The sequence below is a fragment of the Strigops habroptila genome, chromosome 9 (genome assembly GCF_004027225.2).
Source record: "Strigops habroptila isolate Jane chromosome 9, bStrHab1.2.pri, whole genome shotgun sequence".
Classification (NCBI taxonomy): Eukaryota; Metazoa; Chordata; class Aves; order Psittaciformes; family Psittacidae; genus Strigops; species Strigops habroptila.
Window position 1 is genome coordinate 2,535,796 of NC_044285.2, and position 20,497 is coordinate 2,556,292.

General features: G+C 41.5%; 1 protein-coding gene across 7 annotated transcripts in view; it reads left to right on the top strand.

Annotated features, from left to right (window-relative positions):
* MEGF11 (multiple EGF like domains 11) overlaps positions 1–20,497 on the top strand; it is a 269,153-nt gene that overhangs the window by 205,229 nt on the left and 43,427 nt on the right. For all 7 annotated transcript variants that reach the window (XR_003993112.1, XR_003993113.1, XM_030497267.1 and 4 more), the window contains 3 exons: positions 5,020–5,140; positions 7,234–7,397; positions 7,792–7,894. Coding sequence is in view for 5 of the 7 variants with exons in the window: in XM_030497267.1 (XP_030353127.1) it covers positions 5,020–5,140; positions 7,234–7,397; positions 7,792–7,894 (388 nt within the window). In the remaining 2 variants the exon portion in view is untranslated. The remainder of the gene's footprint in view (positions 1–5,019; positions 5,141–7,233; positions 7,398–7,791; positions 7,895–20,497) is intronic.

Sequence of the window (20,497 nt, forward strand, 5' to 3'; positions counted from 1 at the left end):
AAGTACAAAGTTTCCGACTGCTGCTAATATGCTTATGAAGAGCACATTAATTTCCACTAGAACACCATTAAGGAAATTAGTTTGTTCTGACAGTTTGTGTTGCTGGATACCATATGTTTACCTTGAGGGAATGTTTGTGGAGAACCACTTTGGGTTAATTGTAAATGTCACAATTAAATAAGTAAATATACAGAACTGTATCTGTGATCTGCATCAGTGCACAGACACTGTGTACCAGCACGCTGGTGTGCCATCTAATGTGTGTACACATAAATATATACTTTTATGTACTAAATCCATAGCAATCAGCTTATCTGGACACACAGACATCAGGTACAAACAGCACCGACATTTTGTCTTTCTGATCTGTTTATCACTGCATACAGATGGCACTGCACCATGCCCTTCTTTCTGTTTAATGTCCACGCTATGAGCGCTGAGAGCCCAGCACTGAGCTTCCCTATGGCTGGTGGCAGGTGCTGCCCTTCTAATTCATCTGGCACAAAAAAAGGTGAGGAGGGGGAGATGGAGGACTCAGATACCATATTAAAAATCACAGATTAGTTGGAGTCACATTGCAGATTACAAAGGTTCAAACATTCTGCCTTTCAGTGTTGTCAGTCCCCCTCATAATCTGCATAGGAGTTGAGGATTTTCAGCACCTTGACACATTAAACCTTAAGAACAAGCCTGTCGCATAGGTCCTTATCCTGCAAACTTGAGGCCAAGTTCAATAACAACCTGTTAGTCTTCTGCATTGCAGAGGTCTCGAAAAATTGATTTTCTGTTTTGCCACTGACTTCAGTGCAACCAGGCTTTAGCCCCCCAAGGCAAATTTATTCCTGCAGATTGTAGCTGCTTCTGAAATTCTTAATTCCCCATCCTTAAATAATTGCACTTTGAGGCAGACCAGGTATGGGTGCAGACGTTGCCAGGTGGTGTTGACCATTACTAGGTTATTAACTCCCCTTATGCCCTCGGATACCTTCTTTTTTCCCCCTTTGAAAATACATTTCACAGATTTAAAGGCCTCAGCCAAAATGTGCAGGAATAAATAGAAATCTTTGTATTGAACACTGAAAAAGGATTTTAAAGGGAGTCAGTCATTGTTTACAGCAGAATGTATTTTTAACAGAAACAGGCAGTCTAATCTGTTAGGGCAACGTTAATCCAGGGAAAACATTTTGTGAAGTATCCAGAGCTTGTTAACACAGCTAACACCTAAGGCAGCAGCAGTGTGTCTTTAAGCTCTACTAATATTGTACAATAATTTTTGTGGAAGAAAATCGTCTCCTCTCGCTGAACAGAAACAAGACGTATTATTGACTGCCATCCAGAAAGATGTATGCTCTGGCCCTCTGAGTCTATTAATATTTGATGCTGATGGATGGTGAGCTGGCAGACTGAGTTATTAATGGAGTTTGGATCCTTGGGCCTAACCCTCCGTACATAGGGGAGAATTAACTGTATGCCCAAACCTCTCATGGTGCTAGAAAGGTCTGTCATGTAGATTCAGCAACAATTAGTATTTCTGAAGTACTTCAAGGTATGGAAGGTCATATGGGTGGTGTTAGTTACATTACTGCCACCATTCACTTTGATTTAAAGCTGACTTTTTAGGGTCCCAGGGATCACTGATCCCCCACCTGTATCTTTGCCATGTTGGGCTACTCCTGTCAGATTCAGATTGCTCACAAAAAAAGGCTCACTCGTGTTAGCTTCTGAGCAGCTGTGAGGTGCCATCTCCCAGACTGGGAAAGTGAAATACAAAGCAGAGGGCAGGAACACCCCACTCATACATGAAGCTGGGCATTTACTGGAGCTGGCCCAAATCCCACATCCCATAAAGAGAGTTTTTCCATTATGTTAGAGTCGGATTTGACCCCTGAAATTAGGAAATAGCACATTGGATACATTTCAGGGATATATTTTGATAAACTAGGCTTTCTGAGTGAAAATGATGAAGGAAACGAAGCACTTCTGAAAGTTTGCGATGTCCATATGGATCATTCTGACTTGGAAAATAGAGATGTGAAATACCAAGTTATTTATAGCTAGACTTCTTAATATAGCTTTAACATTTTCAGGGGTATACATTTGATTGAATTAGCTACTCCTTCCTATCGCGTACACCACATCCAGGCTTTTCACTACTCTCATTAACCTCCCGATCTTAATAGAAGAAAGAATAATCAGCATAAGGAGCACAGCTGTTGATTAATTTTACTAAATAGATAGAAATATAAAGTACCAGATTGCAAGAGTGAGGATTCAATACACAACAGCTGAAATCAGTTTGAAAGAATATATACCTCATTAACAACTGGATGGATGTATACTGCAGCCTTTTTCACTTGGGCAGGTGGCGAGAGGGAAGTGGAATTTCCATATCTCTAACAGTACCTGAATGCATTTCATTTCATAGGTTACCCTCCCAAATCAAGTTCAAAATGTTAATAACGAGGTGTGCATTTATAATTAATAAAATCTTAGAGCCAGTGCTATAGTTCAAGTGCATTTTCCTCTTATGTAATTAAGAAGTGAAGTGTATTTGGCAGTTGTCACTCGGCAAGCTCTGAAGGTCCCGCTTGTCAAACCTGGTGATAGAAAACTCATTAAGCCAGTTATTTTCTCAGTTAAGGTTTGTTTGCAAAGTAAGTGTGTGTAGGGTGGACAGCCAGAATGACCACCCTCTGCTAGTCCATATAGTACATTAAAGCAAAGGCCAAAACTCAAAGGCATGTTGAATAAAGATGAAGCAGCCTGACAATTAGCTGGTGTACAGCACCTTTCCTTTGGGATGCCCAAAGTGTCTGTGTCTGATTGCCCTCCATGCAGAGTGAGCCTATGGAAAACCAGTGAATCCACACCAGCCTGTTGTGCACATGGCCAGGGAGAATTTACTGCATAACACGAGCTGATGTGCAGTCACAGAAAGTCAGCAGGAACTGGAGATCCACCTTCTGCTTCAGCCCATGGCCCAGATGTTGTTTTAGTTAGTCATAGAATCACAGAATCACAAAATTGTGTTGGAAGGGACCTTGAAGATCATCTAGTTCCAACCTCCTACCTCAGGCAGGGACACCTTCCACTAGACCAGGTTGCTCAAAGCCCTGTCCAACCTGGTCTTCCCTTTCTTAACCTGCAGTTTTTCAGAGCTCCTCTGGTCTCTAAAACTTCTGTCTTCAAGACACTTTTTCCAGTTCCCAAGAGGATGTTTTAGCTCCACATCACTCTGTTCTGCTTTCCTTTTCAAAGGAATTTTCTTTCACTTCCAGATCACAAGTTCAAATCCAGATAAGGTCAGCTGTCATAGAAATTATTACCAGTACCAGCAGTTCTGTGTTGTACATGAAATGAGTTGGGAGTTTCATTCACACAAGATGTGGCTTTCTAAGTGGCACTAATTGGCTGTCTAATTGTCACACACAGGAGAGAGGCAGAGGATTGATTAGGCGTGGAGACTGAATGCCCCTCTGCCATCCCGCTTGGCTCTGGATTCCCGGAGCTCATTCTGTAGGCATGCTGGCAGGGTAATGAGGGGCAGCCTGCTTTGGATTTTCTGGCTGTGAAGACAGTATCTTTTACTGCCAGGCCTTTTCAGGGAGACTTGTTTTACTCCACCAAGGTCAAAGATAGCATCTCCTGCAAACACTGCTTTCACTCAAAAGTCAGAGACTTGTAGGATTGACTTCTGAGCAACACAGATTTTATCCTTTTCTTTTACTTCCCCCTAAACCAAAGGTTTTAGTATAAAATAGGCTGAGTCATCCTGGTGCTAGGCAGAACTGCTACAGCAAGCATATGGGGTTTATGGTGCTCAGGAATCTGTTCATATTTCTTTTTACTGTCTCAGTGTCTGAGGCTGTGATATACAGGCTCCTGGAGGTACTTGCCGTGGCATAGGGAAGCTGACACTGTGTGCATTTATCTCCTGCTAAATGGATCCTCCTATCAAACACTGGAGCCTCTCACCTCCAAAAATACATTTTGACTAGTATCTTTTCCCCTGAGCTATGGTATAGGTCACACTGTGCAATGTAGTTACTCTTTAACTTCGGAGTAGGAGAGCTTTCTCTGACATGGAACTAAATTATTGAAGTTTGACTCACTGAAAAAGTAAATTCCGGAGCTAATTTCTGATGGGAAAGTCAGAACTACACATAGAAGAAAAAGAGGCAGAAATACCTTGTATATGCTAACGTATGTAGACTAGGGGACTCAATAAGTAGGCTTAAAGGAATTGTGCTCACATTTTAGTGCCCTTGTTTCATCAGATGAATAATATTAGCAAGAATTGTCTCTCCTTTCAGCCACAGAAGTTAATCAGTGCACACATTGTACCGTAGGTTGCTGTTGAAATATTCTATGTTTCTGTAACATATAAGTATTTACCCTCATTTTCACCACACCTGAAGCAGAAACAGAACAGAGGCTGGCTCTGTTTGCCTCCTCTGTCTGACATGCCCACCACTCTGTGTTCTGCATTCTTCCTAAAGTCACAATCTCATTCAAATTAATTGAAAACAAATGCAGGTACCAGCCATGCATCAAACAGGTCTAATGCACCTGCCATGTAGTTTTCCTCTCTGCCAGCCTGTGGAAGATGAGGAAGGACGAGATCCTTTAGCTTTTTAACAACCTTATTCTTAGAATATATTTTCCAAGAACTGCAGAGCAATCTTTGCACGGTTTCAGACTGTATATTTTGTGATTAGTGTTTTGTAAGTGATGTTTTGCTTAATGATCTAACATCTGTTCTAGGAGGTTTGTTTTTGTAACTTCCCCACCTCCTGCTGAATGAATGCCAGAAACTTGTCCCTTTCCTCCAAGTCAATCAAAGCACTAATTGCATCATAATCATGGGAAGCAGCGGTGACTGCTCAAGTGCTGAAGATTCAGCAATCAACTCATAACACTCTGTTCACTGTTTCGAAAGAGAAAGCCTCCCTGTGCAAGGATGGGAATTTCCTGCAATTCCGATTCCTTTAGCTGACTCCGATGTTTTTTGGTTTGCAGGGAGATGACTGCACCATTACCTGCATGGCAGGAACCTATGGAACCAACTGCTCATCAGTTTGTAATTGCAAAAATGATGGTGCATGTTCCCCTGTGGATGGTCTGTGCTATTGCAAAGAAGGTAAACAAACTTCAGATTTAACAATTGTCTGCAATTTGGCATCAATGCCTCTCCCCTTTTCAAGTGGCACAGCTGTGCAGTCAGTAACTCCACTATTTTATTGTGCCTGTTGGTAATTCAAGAGTCTGCCCAAGTATCAAAACTCAACAGGGGCTTGACTGGATGTTTTGTCTCTGCCCTGAACAGGGGCCAGACTTCCCTGCTCTGCTGCAAGAACAGGTCATAGAACTAAGTGCTGCCAGAGCCATGGCTCCTCTCCAGAGGAAATGCAAAGCAATCCCCAGGCTGCTGGGGTTTTTCTCTACCACTTTTCATCTCTATTTCTCCAGGACTCAAAAGCCCGTGTTCTCCCCTCCATGCCCCGAGTGGCACAACTGGGCCAGGGAGCAGAGGCTTTATCTAGTCTGTAGCCCATTGCACTGGGCTGTGCCCAGCCATGGCTATCCTCACCAGGCCTGACCCTGGCCTGCAGACTGCCTGCCTCCACCTTGGGCTGCTCTCATTCCCACAGGCTGTCCTGGTGATCTGGACTCCAGCTGATCCCAGCTGCCAACGCTGCACTTGGGTACTGTGAAGTGGGCTCTGGCTATCTGCCCTTGCTGCCATCCTCAGTTCCCTTTCCTCCCTGTATCCTGACACAGTGAAACCCCAGCCATAGAACCACAGACTGGTTTGGGTTGGAAGGGACCTTAAAGCTCATCCAGTTCCAACCCCCTGCCACGGGCAGGGACACCTTCCACTAGAGCAGGTTGCTCCAAGCCCCTGTGTCCAACCTGGCCTTGACCACTGCCAGGGATGGGGCAGCCACAGCTTCTCCGGGCACCCTGTGCCAGCGCCTCAGCACCCTCACAGGGAATAACTTCCTAATATCTAATCTAAATGTTCAGGTACCTTCTGTCTCCTGAGCTGACACGAGGTTGCAGGATGGGGCTGTCTTTTATCTAGGGAACCAAGAAGTCTTGCCTGCTCCAGACTCTCTCTGCAAGACTAACATCTTCTCTTCCCACACATGTCCATGATTCTCTTATTTGCTTGGTAGTGAGCATAAGCCATGTATTCAGTGGTCACTTGAGAACTCTTGTACTCCTCCATAGCACAGTGTCTCTTCTGTTCCCTGTGTAGCAGCACCCTCCCTCAGAATCCCAACATGAGCTATGCCTGTGTGGCATACATAATCCCTAAAACAAAAGTGAGGCAAATAACGATAAAATCTGGCATTTCAAACATGAATTAATGGATCACTGTAGAACCCCATTTAATGAGGGCGTATAAACCATGAGTTACTGCTCAACTCCATTACATACAGCTGCAGTGTAATGAAAGCCATTGTGCAGCTGGTAGTTAAGATTTGAGCCTTAATGGTTAGAAATGATGGCCTTGGTCTTTTTTTAGGTGTAATAGCTTCTTTGTATTAAACAGCGTTCTCAAAAAAATATGAGGTAAGAAACAGGCAGCATCAAATGGCAAGTTTCTTGCATTTTCACTGATCAGCAGGTCTCCACCGTGCCAGACAGTACTGCACTATCTTGTGCTGCCTGACAGGTCCCAGAGAGGCATCAGATAGCTGAATCTGGTAAACATCCAACACAGTGATACCTGTATTGCCCTCCTGTATGTATAGATGCTAGTAGATGAAGTTGGGAAGTCATAAATAAAGGACCAGTCTTTGACCCCAAAATAGTCCTAACTTATCACAGAAACACAGAATCCCAGACTGGTTTGTGCTGGAAGGGACCTTAAACCTCATCCAGTTCCAACTCCCTGCCACGGGCAGGGACACCTTCCACTAGAGCAGGTTGCTCCAAGCCCCTGTGTCCAACCTGGCCTTGAACACTGCCAGGGATGGGGCAGCCATCTCCTCTCTGCTTCTCTGGGCACCCTGTGCCAGCACCTCACCACCCTCATAATGAAGAATTTCATCCTAAAGTCTAATCTAAATCTATCCTCTGTCAGTTTAAAAACATTTCCCCCATTTACATCAAGATCAGGAGGAAACAGGTCCTAGAATCAAAGATCTGCACTTTTCAAACTGCTGTCTCTACCTTGCTTTTTTCATTAAATCATCCCAAATATTCTCTCATATATTTCCTTAGGCTGGCAAGGAGTGGATTGCTCTATTCCATGTTCAAGTGGAAGTTGGGGTCTTAACTGTAACCAGACATGTTACTGCACGAACGGAGCAGCCTGCAGGCCAGCTGATGGCTTTTGTCTCTGCTCACCTGGATGGCAAGGGGAGTACTGTGACCAGCCATGTCCTGTAAGTACAACTGGGGAGGGTCTTGCACCCCCTTTAAAGCCACAGTCTTTTCTAAATGTATAGTAGGTCAGTGTCTCATTTTGCCTATGGATATCAGAAGGAAATCATGTGTAAATAACAGATTGGCACTCTGGCAGTCAAGTAGATGTGTTCTATTTTGCATTGTATTGTATCAGAGTTATTGCTCTGTTATCTGCATTTGCTTGAACATCATTTTTTAAAGTGATTCCTCATTTGGTTCTCTATAGAAATGTTACGCACTGAGTTGTTTTTATCCTCCCTGTATGTTAATTTAAAAAATGCAACTCAGCATTGAGGGACATGATGGATGATTTTGCACATTTTAGAACAAAAGCTGATTACTGAGAGACTTCTTTATTTATATTTTTGGAAGGATGGAACATATGGTCTTAATTGCAGTGAACGTTGTGACTGTAGCCATGCAGATGGGTGTGATCCTGTCACCGGTTACTGCTGCTGTCTTGCAGGCTGGACAGGTAAAATTAGCCATTACTTTTGTGAACCTTGGGGGTTTTGCTGTTTGGTGGAGGTTTGGGGGGTTGTTTTGCTTGGCTTATTGCATCAGTTATAGCACTGGCATTGTGACTGCAAACCTTTAAATAACAGATGGAGACAAGATCAGCTGAACTTAACCGTATTTAAATCACTTGTGATGGTGACAATAACTGGCATTCATTAAATTTGTATTCAGATTAGTTGAAGATGGCTCCAAAACTGGAACCAGATGTTAGTCTTCTGTAAAGAGAATCCTCAGGAGGGCTGCAGATCATCTGGAAATCCTGCAGAGCTTTTCTCCTTGAATAGCCCTTTCCATGGGGGTGCAGTTGCGGTTCGGTTAATCCTGGGACAATCATACCTGGGGATGCAGAGGTGTTTTCTGAATGCTGAGAGTCATTACAGCTGCTCCAACACAAAAAACTCAGTTTCATTACAAAAAGTCTTTATGCTTTTCCTATTTTCCCTTCTTCTCATGCAAAAGGGTAGTTATGGAGAGCAGGTCAATGCTGGTTTGACAAAGAGTTCTTGTGATTACACAGAGGCAGGGAAGAATACTCCGAGAAGTCAGAGAGTCCAGGCTGGAGGTCTCAGTACAATCAGATCTGCACTTGACTCCACACTGACATGTCTCTTTGCCAGCTTTCGACAGCTAACAGAACAGCAGCAGGGGCGAGTTATTGACCCAACCAGTATTTCACACTTAGCTGCCTAAAATACTGGTTAATCTCCCTCAGTTTTCTGTAGAGGCCCTAGAGCGAAATAAACTTAGATTCTCGCCCATAACTGCAGAACCACCAGTGGCACTGGCAATCAAAATGCATTTATATTAATAGCAATTCATTTGGAAAATTTAATTGTTTTCCCAACAAGTTGGAAGAATATATGGAGCAAGGCAGGTAGGTCAGGCAGCCATTTGGGATACTGTCAGCTTACCCTTTCATTTACACGTTAAACAGCGCATGCCTTCCATTTCTGATGGAGAGAACATCGTCACAGCAGCTCAGCTCCCAGAAGCATGAAGTGAAATTAAACCTAGAATCTGCAGTGGAAAAAAACTTTGAAGAATTAAATAAAATGCAAAAATAGGAAGTTCTACACTGCTTACAACAAAGCTACTTTTCAGGGATAGTGAGCAGGCATCCCTGAGAAGAGCATTTTTCCCCCAAGAAAATCCGCTTTATAAGCTCATTAACATCCTCTCCTCTACCTTGCATTCTTCATTCACTGGGCTGTATTCATCTTTCTTTGAGCCTCTTCACCATCAGTATATCCGTCTATCAGGCTTTAAAACTCTACTGTGCATTATTGATGATCTTCAGAGGTTGTTAGGCTTTCCTGTAGCCATTGTGAGTTTCTTCAAGCAAGAAATGGTCTTTAAGAGTACAGTAAATTAAAGAGATATATTTATACACACTTCCTCTGAAAGTTTGTTGCACATCTTTCTGAATGTAACATTCCAGAGGAAACTTCAGGAAATGCACTTTGCAGACAATGCAGACTAAAGGTTTGGCTTCTTCTCAAAGATATTTGCAACAAATACTTTATACTTACTCCCATCCACATGGGTAAATGTACAGCAAATGCAGATAAAAATACAAGTTACTCCAAGTAACGGTAAGAATAATGTTTGTGATGTCCTTCTTTAATTTCTGTATTAGGCAAGATTTTATCTGTAGTTGTTGTGAACTGGGCCAAGATGTTTATTTCAGTGCATTTTATAAATATGACATGATAAATAATTCAGGCTTAATTTTTTTGCTTTCTGAATTTGGTATTAACTAGGCATGGCCTGAAAAAGATCAGAAAAGTTCAGGATCATGGAACATCTGACACTTTTCCTGCCCACTCACGCCAGACAGAGAATTCACGTGGCTTTCTGATCCTAATAGCCACAAAACTTCATCTGAAACAGCATATTCTGTATGTTCATCCCACATGTGGGACTCCTTCTTGATGTCAGTGTTTTATGTAAAGATCAAGGAGAAGATTGAACCCATTTTCTTTAAAGTGTTTTTTGAGATGTTACTGATATAACCTTCAGAGACTGATAGATGGTAGGAGCATGGAGGAAGAGTGGGAAAAGAAGAAAAAACAGGCATGTAAAAAATAGCATACAGTGTAAGTGAATAGCAGCCTACCATCCTTTTACTGTGTTATGACTGCCACCCATCAAGACTATTATTCAGGACAATGCCCTTCCATGTGTACCAGCTGGGGGAAAGTAATTTTCAGGAGCTGAGTGTACCTGGCAGATGGGAAGATGATGAAGAGATTCCCACATATCAACCAGGAGATCACAGAGCTGTGCAAACCAGCTGTATGCATAAATGAGCACAGTGGCAACAAGCTGCTTGGAGACATGCGTATACAGGTTCCATTCAATTCAGTGGGGAATTGCACGTGGAAAAATCACCCAGGTAGGTAGTCAGGCACATTGTATCACAAATGGCTTTGTAGATAGCAAGGCAAGCATAACATTTGTACAGAAAAGACCAAAACCACATTAGCAAAAGGTTCTCATGCGATACAGGCAAAGTGAAACTTGTTCAGATGTGGGACAAAATCAGATCTGTGACCTGCTGACTCAATGCAGAGCTGAATTTTCCTCCATGGGAAGCAAATGTCAGCTGCAATAACAAGGGCTCAGCCATGCACTGAGTGGAGTTCTCCAGCTTGCACCAGTACTGCATATGTGTAACCTTGTGTGTGTATATATAAATATATATATAGAAATACACATATAACCCTGAAAATCAAAAGAAGACATGTTCACATATATATTGCTAGGTTAATAAGCAAAAATGTAGCTTGCAGCAGGATCAACTCTTGGCTGATTAGACTTGTCTAATCTAAGGGTCTCTTACTCCAGTTCTGCTATGCATTTTAGATATGTATGGCTTCTGTGCTTGCAGCTCTACGTGTGTGTGTGTGCACAGATGCCTTTAAACTCCCAACATACTTGTCGTTTGTGGAAGAGGTGTTAATTTTGTGTGCATTCAGGTTAAAATGAAACTGCTTGAAAATGGAGTGCTTCGGTGCTAATTGCATTTGGTTAAGTAGGGATCTTGCACACGCTGAATCCGCAGAGAGAATGGAAGCACGGAAAAGCTGTGTCGTGGAGCATTTGCTGAAAGTCCTTTGCAAGCGAATAGGTCCTAGAAAAGCAGGTATCAGTCTCATCTGGCCCCGATGCACCCTGCTCTCCTGGGTGCTCAGTGACAGGGGGAAGGTCATCAATTTATTCAATGTTTTCAGTTAGGTTCCTCTTTCTTAACAAAGAAACTGAAACAGGATGGAAAAGGACCAGCTGCCCTGGTAGCCTTGCTGGGTGGGTCAGAAGCTAGGGAGAACATGGGGAAGCAATGCTCCTCTGTTTGATGTAATGCTGAATGGCTCTGGAAATTACAGCTCCAGCTAAGCCATATGGGTTTTGCCAACTGAACTGCAAACCCCATCAACTTGGTCCTCTCTCCTCAAGGTGGCTGATGGCAGCATGTTTCCTCACTGACACCAACTAGTTATTACTACATAGCCTTCAGCTGATTCTACCAATAATTAAATTGGTCGTAGCTGCTGGCCTGTTCCCCAATTCTGGGAGGTGCCTCCTTTGTGGTTGACCTGAGCCAGGTCAGCAGGACTCTCTGGAAAGCCAGACACAGCCATTGCTCATCCTGTTTCTAAGACCTGAGCCCATCCGCCTTGCACAGTTGGACAGCAGATTACAGATAGAAAAGCCACAGGCCTGGCTGGTATTCACAGCAAGCTCATTTCCTCCTTCTAACAAGTCAATGTGCTTCAAGTTAATTGTGGCAGTGTGTATTTTGTTAACCTTTTAGATATTACAGTGGGATTAAATAGGAAACGATCTGCAGGGGGATATATTCCATTCCTGTAAATGTTAAGGTCAGTTAAAATCCTGTTTATCTGAATGCCTTTAATCTGAAATGCTGTCTTATCTGAATCTTGGTTCTGTCTGTCTCTTTTTTGTATCGTGCTCTGTTTTTTATAGAACGCTGCAGTAGTGATGTTATCTCAATTACCCACTGAACTCCTTTACTCAGAGGCTTTTCTGAATAGCCAAAGCTGAACTTTATTCAGTAGATTTTAACATCCCAAAAATATGTGTGGGGAAAATAGGATAGTACAGTAGACATAAGATGGAAAATATAAGAGGGTACATCCCATAGTTAATTATGAAAGAACCCCTCATAGATTTTCCTTAATTAATCAGGATGGCACATACAGGCATGAAAATGATATATGCTGGTAATGAAGAAACATCTTGTTGTGTTGGTGTTTTTCACCTTCGGGCTTCATTCACGTCTCATAAGAGCAGCTTTCCTCTTTGCTGTTACATACAGAAATCAAAATACATATTTCACTGTCCTTTCCAACCTCAATAACTTTCCTACGTTGCCAGCAACATAAGCCCTGGTTGTCTCTTATCATGTCCAGGAATACTGTACAGTAGTTGTGGTAGCCTCAAGTTGTCGGGATTTCCACGTGTGATTGTATAAGGGAGTTAATGGGGTTGGGAAACGTCGGCTGGTCACAGATAAGGTGAGCTCTGAGGAATGAGACTTCACGTTTGTGAGAATTTGCAGGCTGCGAGTGACATCTGCACTGTCACTCAAACACAGAAACATGTTTCTTCCCTCCTGTGGACACATTAATTCAGTCAAACTGATAAGGCTGTTACTCAAGGGAAGGACTTTTTGAATTTTAAAGAAACACTGACCACTGCCAGGGAGCTCTAAGGTATTTTTAACTTCACTTTTCCTGAGTTCTTTGCAAGAAGGTGGTATATCTTTGACGAAAAAGATAAGAACTTTCCATCTGGCTTTCCATAAAATGGGTTTGCTTGTGTTAACATGACTTTTCTTATGTTGCAGCACTATCCACTTTATAATCTGAGGGCCAGATCCAGTACAACCTTCAGTTGTACTAGGTTGAAGCCAAAATAATTCTATTGTCATTAATAGAGCAACTCCAAGAGCATGCCGATATAATTAGTAGCTGACTTTTCCATATATCTTTAAAACCAGAAAGATCTAGGACTTATTTTATGCACCTACAGGTTTTTTGCTGGAGAGACCCACAGTGGTTTAGAATTCACAATGTCGTGGGTTGGCTTTTTATTTTTTTCCACATCAGACTGTTTCGTACTCTCTTGGTTTGGAATACGCAGCCTAAAATATCCGAATGGAGTAACAGTAAATTCCTAGTAAACATGTGTTTTGTAGATGTCTAATCCCATTATCTAAACCATATTTTTGCACTGATCGTTTTTGGCAGTCTTATTCCAGATTTTTAAATTAATAGTCTATTTCTGTGATTATTCTGTATCCTTCGATTAGCTTTAAACAGACAGAAAAATTTTAGTCACTCTAAAATGGTTCATTTTAGCCTCTCTTCTGGCCTCTGCCTTTCAAATGTGAAGATCGTTTCCATACGAAAAGGTATGCTTATTCTCTGGATTCGACAAGTGCCCTTTAGTCAATGAATGTAACATAAGCTTATTAGAAATTAGCTTTAATTTTTCATTGACTTAATTTCAAGTGAGTTGATAAGATTTTAATGTCAGGCTGTGCTTAAAAATTCTCTCTTTGACAGGAACCTTTAAGTATGGTTCCTGCTGATATAGGGCTAATTTTCAAAAATATGAATTATGAAGTTATATCAAAGACTTCATTGATGTCCTGACATTAATTATGTCTGTGCATTCCTTGGCAGATATCTAGGGGGCTCCAGATTCTCATCTGAGTGAGGTTTAGTTGTGTTTGTCCTGCACCAGCTTTAGTGTGTATTTCACCTTCCGTGAAATCGGTTGGATTTTGGCCACTCATTCAGTGGGAGTTGGATCAGACCCTTAGACTATAAGTAGAATCTGCAGTAAGCCTACTGCTCAACTTAAGCATGCATGCAAATGATTGCAGTATTAATCTTATAAACACCGAAGAGATACAAATATCTTTGTATTTATTTTCACTTATTAAAGGACAGCTTTTAAATTCATGTGAAAAGATATAGCTTGGATGGCATCCTGGATAATGCTAACTTAATGGGTTCTGAAAAAATGAAACCTGGTGCTAGAGTTATTCAAGCATTTTCCATTTTAATAGGGAGGCATTCTATATATAAGCTAGGCTGTGTGTACAATGCCTTCACCTACAAATAAATGTGGGTGAGAAGTGGTGAAAAATGATTTGTGAACATTTCAGCAGACTAAATACTGGATGCTGGCATGCTGTGTGTGAAAGAAGAAAAAGAAAAGATCATTCAATAAACAGCCAGCAAGCTACAGCATTGTATTTATATGTTATTGGTGAAAGTGTTTGCAGGGACAAATGTTGTAAACATCTTCCTTCCCGCTCAACACAAAGGAGAAGAGGTTGAATTTCAGTCAGTGTTATTAAAGGCAATAGGTTTGCACACGTTCAGGTGTACAACAGCTCTTGCTAAGATGTGTTCGTAGCTCATGGCATAGCTTGGGGGCTTGAATGTTTAAAAGTCAGGAAAGCAGTATGTTTTTATTCCCACTTACATGTTCCTCCCTCCTGTTTACCTGCTGACGGTCTGCTTGGATCTTCCCAGCTTTCTCTTCCTTCCTGCCCCACCACCATGTCCAGACTTTGAAAAGTAGTAGGAATGAAGTGTCCTAAAGGTGAAGCTGGACTGGACAAGTCTTGGCTCCTTTTAGTACCATTTTCTTCACGATCTGCCCTTTCTGCTGGTGGCAACTTTTCTTCCTGCAATAGTGCACCCTGGAGAATATCCTGTAGCAAAGGGAGCAGGATGATTCTTAATTTTCGCAAACATTTTGTCTTATTCCATTTCTTGTGAGGTAGGTCTCTTGCCTCAAAAGCTTTTATTGCATAAATTCCCTGAGTTGGATGATTCATATTTGGAGTTTTCTCTAGATAATTAAAAAAAGGGGTACGATTAGTGCTCCACAGAGGTGCATTAGGCTGTAAGTATATTACTTTCAGAAAAACACTTACGTTAATGGGTGCATAAATCGCCCATGCAATGATGAGAGAAGAGACAATTTTGAATTTTTCACTGGCTGCAGGGAAAGGCTTATTCTTCATTATTTAGGACCAGATCATGGAGCTTTCATTTAGACTGATGGGTTGTTACACCCAGGAGTTGCCCCCTCTGAAGCCCACCGGTGAACAACCCTGAGCAAGGTAAGGGCTCCAGTGCACCAATTTGACAAAAATTCAGTTAGAAAAGCCTTTTAACACCACAAAAGTTCATAGATAATGTAAATGTGGCTGCTGTTCTCTCTGTTGAATAGTTTCGCTATATAAAAGCAAAAATAGCTTATTTGCAGACTGGATGAGCAGCCATCAATTCTTAATGTTTCCATTTAATTTTATGAGAGATCCCTTTATGTTTTCCTTTTATCTGCTGCCCTCCCCAAGCAGATTTTCTTGTTCTTCAGCATCCTTAAATGCTGAGCTGTCACGAATAGCGCTGTGGTGTTTCTGAGACAAATACTTCAGGGTTTGCCTGAGGTAAGAATAACTATGAAGATGCAAAAAGTGATAGAAGAGCATTAAGTATTCTTTATGAACTCTTGTTTGTCTGCTGTTGTAACACCTCTGAACAGCTGATCCAGAGGTAACTGGACAGTTCTTTCTTATGTTCGTATTGAATTTTCTTTTACTCTTTATAGACTGAAGCAGCAAAATAATCCCTAAGGAAAGCATACTGATCCAATCTCAAACACCAACCTGATTTAAATAGAATTTATAGGGAAAACTGAAGTGTAACAGCAATAAGAGTACTGGGGAAAGAGAAGAGAGTAAGGGTAAAGAAAATATGGACATATGATTATAGAAATCTAGAGATCACATTCAGTGATACATTCTCATACCTCATTTCAGTACCATTAAGTGCTTGCTGGCCCACTTTCTACAATTACTTATCTAAAATAGCCTTGCAGCTATAATCATTAAGCTATTTTGTGCAATTGAAGCAGCACTGCTACTCTGGTGGTTTTGCCACTATGCACCGTGTCAACAGGTAGACAAACCACCATTAGGGCTTAGTAGTGCCAGGGACAAAAGCTCGCAGGCATTCCAGATCAAAGCCAAGCGTGACTCACCAAACTCCAGGCCTCCCCTGGATTGCTGCATAAATCCAGTGCCTATTTATGCATAAAAAGCATTTTTTTTCCCCAAAGCTATTCAAATGCCAGAAATAAGAGATTATTATGACTTCATGTCATGTTGAAAGACAGGTGGAGGAGAGCACAATGTTTGTGTTGGATTCAAATGTCTGCTGGAATCATTCCTGTCATTGCTAATTGATGTTGCATCTGTCTTTGGATTGTGTCTGTTGAAAAAAAAAAAGAGCTGAAGATCTTATTCAGGGAAATAATTACAGTTGTACACTGGTAGATGTAAAATTAAAGTACATGGGGGGGAAGGGAGCCACATCCTATAATTTATCAAATTCCTACATCCCTGAAATATAATTAGATGCTGGGCAGCATGCAGGCCCTGCTGCAGAGGCTACTGTCAAGGGGATAGCAGTGGTCAAAAATAGGCCACTGGCTTTCATTTATTCCATCCATTTTTGTTCTTCTGTTGTGGTTGGAGTATTAGTTTCCAACTGTCTGGAGACAAGGCAGAGAAACAATGGCAGGCTTTATTAAGGTCTAGAGACGTAATCCCCAAGCACGAGTGCAATTGCACAAGTAAGCTGGAGAGGGGGAAAAAGGGAATTCTGCTTGTGTCTGGCTTTCAGGAATTTCACCCTCCAAAGTCCTTCAGCGTGGTACAGTTACAGGCAGTGCTAAATCTGCATTACTTTGACAAACTTGCATTGAAGCCATTGAAGGTTATTAATGGACACAGTGTATGAAGTAGCTCTTCAATAGAGACCTTACATCCCAGTTGTACGACTTGGGTTTTGGTTTTTTCCCTTTTTTCTTGGTCCTTTTCATGACAGTTGTATGGATGTTAGCTGAATCCTTCACAACTCCATTTCTAAATTTTAATACAAAGAACTGACTTCATCTGGTAAAAATTTACACTGTTCTGTAGAGCCAGACACCAGCTTATATCACATTGAGTGACGAGGCACACACCTCTAGCCACTTTGCAGCAGAGCTGGACTGCAATATGTGGTATATATTACTACCATAAAGCACACGTGACTTGAGGAGTCTCCACCAGCCAGTGCTCTTGCCAGACACGCTTCCTCCTCTACCTCTATCCCTGGTGCTTTCCTTTATTGAGGTACAATCTTCAGCTTTTCATTGGAAGATACCTGCATAATCTGATTGCTTCACCCTCGGGAAGTCTGGGCTAGAGATACTCCAGGTATTCCTGATGTCCCAGATAGCAGCTGTTTTGCCACTTGATAGTAAACTATCCTGGAAGGGCCCTTAAGGAGAAAGAGCTTGGTACAGCTCTCCCATGTAGTTGTCCCTTAAAGGAGTCATGACTGTTCTGGTGGGATCAGTTCATTCCAGATTGGGTTTTTCACAATATACACAACAGCAATTGAGGCACTTTGTGCTGCTTTTCCTACCCAATGTGTGAGCCAAGGAAGATGGTGCTAGGAGTGGGAAGTGAAGCCACTCCTGGGTCTGTCCGCTAAATACCACACACGGAGCAGTCCAAAGGACAGCAGTGGAAATCCTACTGGAGAGCAGACAGTGTCTGCAGCAATCCAGCACTCCAAATCCACGCTGGGATGTGGAGGTTTTGTGGCTGCCATCTCACAGGCGGAGTTAAAATCCGCAGCAGTCTTGGCTCTCACCTTGACTCTGGCTTACAGAATGAGAGTGCGAATGTCCTTTGCCCACATACAGTGGATAACTATAAATTTATGTAAGTTATGTGAATTTCATTTACAATTCACCCCCAGAACATTGTTTAAAGTCTTGAAAGTGTAATTTTATACTAGTATCTGCAATTGTGAACTACAGCCTGAGGCAGTAAGATAATTTCCTGGTATCTAGGCAATAGAGTTTATGTATAGAACTGCTTCCTGCAGCTTCAAGGACTTCTGGTAGTTGTCTTTCTGATTCTATAGCATGCTTGTGAAACAAGGATTTTGTTCATAAGTCAGAAATCTGTGGTCATAACATGAGATAACAGAGATGTGTCAACTTCAGCATTTTTTTGTATTTCTGGCAATGGAAAACTAATTGCTTGTCAGAAATGTTCATCAGCAAATTTCTTTAGTAAATACTAAAGTTTTCCATTAAAGCTGCTTGCTGCTTCACTGACTCCAGTTGTAAAGCAGCTGGGAGGGATGGACTCCCCCTGCATATGCTTCAAGTTAGGGGATTGTAAAATTAAGGTGCTTTTTTTACCACAATTCCCTAAGATATGCATGTCCAGATGCAATTTTAATTTCTCATTTATATTTGCTATTCAGTGTGTGTAGGAGCCTCCAAAAATGAAGTCTTCCACGAGAATTAACTTAGAGTAATATAAAGTAATAAAAATTGATTGCGGCATCTTCTTGGTTGTCTTCCGAAAATGTACAAATAAATAACTGCTATAATGGGTATCAGTGTCTTCTGGAAGGTTTCCTCTTCCCCCCTCTTTACATTTCCTTACAACAATCGGCTCCACAATGACTCATTGCCTTCGTTAGGAGCGGGAAGACATCCCTCATTATTCATTGCTAAAGGAAGGACTTTGCTGCTGCACAGAACAGCCACAGCATTCTAATTCAGCTACCTTTCAAGAGAAAGGAGCCAATGTCATTCTTCCCCAAACTTTGCCAGAAGAGACAAGAAATAATGCTGTTTAATTGTCTCCATGTATAAATAGCCCATTGACGATGAGAGAATTGTGGTTTTAATGCTGCAGTCAGGAGGAAAAGATACACATTTTTCTACATTTGTGTCTCAATTTCATTTCTGGGAGCTCACGCTGAGACTCTCACAACTATAAATGATCATATATATGGATGTATAAATACCAAATGCATTTATTTATTTACAATTTATTGTTTGACTTTTTAATTACAGAGTGCTGTAGATGTATTACATAAATGTACACACAAAACATTTACTGTTTAAGTAAGGATATGTTTGATTTCAAAGGGAGTAGGGAATACTGTTAAAATAATTGTTTTTCTTGGCTTTACTAACACAAATGTTCCTTGCCTCTTCTTTCATTACTTTTTTTCCATATTTTTTTACTTAGATATCAAGGGATTGAGCTTGTATTATGTTTTTACTGCATTTTAATGTGGTTTTTATTCAGCTCTACTGCATGGACCATGTCTCTTTATAAATAAAGCTAGGATCATGTATTACTAGAAACCCCATTTCAAACTGTACTTTTGCCAGACTTGGTTAAGATTTTCTAGGAAGGGACATTATAATTGTGTGATTAGTCTTCAGAAAAGGGAAATTTTGGCTCTGCAGTATTTCTTACTGTATTAACTTCAGAGATTTATAAAACCAACTTGAAACTGCACTGTAAGTGTGTTTATAATGACTTCTAGCTGATTTAATAATCCTCAAAGTTTGGTGACTGTACAGATCACAGCTTCACAAATACAGTCCATTACCTGTAGCATCCAGATGAAGTTATCAGGTGGAGGAAATTACTTGGGATTGTATTTCTCCTTAGCAAGGCGCTAATCCAACCTCTGGCTGAGGCTGGGGCTCTCGGAGCCCTTGTCTGCATTTATCCCATTATGCAGTGGGGACGTGTGCATGGATGATAAAGAACATCTTCATGTTGAAAGTCTAGCTGGGGTGTGTGTAGACCGTCAAATCTCCGTGCTGCAGTTGTAAGGCACCTGGTGTGGTAATGTTGTTGGGAAGATTTTCGAGCCAGCCTGTGATTCACTTTTTCTGTTGTTATCAGTATCTACAGCGTGCTGCTACCGCTGCCACTCCCTGCAGCTGGCACTGCTTAAAGTCTCTCCTAGTTCATGATCCTGCAAAGCTTTTTCAATCCAAGGAGCCCTTGATCATGCAAATAGCTCTGCTAATTGCAGGTATTGCTACTGTCTTATCCCAGTGGAGTAAGAGCCTCTTGGACAAATTATGGTGCTCAGGATCAAATCCTTAGGTTACATCTGTATGTGACAAGCCATGGCACAAGGTTGTTTTTAAAAGTCACCAGTTAAAACCAGTTGAAACAATGCCAGAATCCTCATGTTAAGCTTTCTGGCTGTAGGCTTCTTTCAGTGTTTCCAAGCTTTGCTTTTCGTAATAATGAATATCAAACAACAACCCTGGGAATCACTTGGAGCTGGATTGGCAGATCTCGGTCTCCATTTAACACGCAAATAATCAGCCTGTGCCCACATATGGCCATTTGCTAGACCAGAACTCCATTCATTAACAGAACTCAGAGAGCTTTGGGTGGATGTGGGGTATGTGCATAACAAACCAGAGCACTTTATGCTGGGAAGTGCACCATACACAACACAGAACTGAATATGTTCAAGAATCCAAATACTGGACATGTTTTTGCAGAACCCTGATTTTTCTTTTTAGGTCTTCCAACACACCAGTTAAGTAACCAAGCTTTGATCAACTGCATATTTCCAGACCAGTTTTTTGAGGTATTTTGTGACTTTAAAGCAAT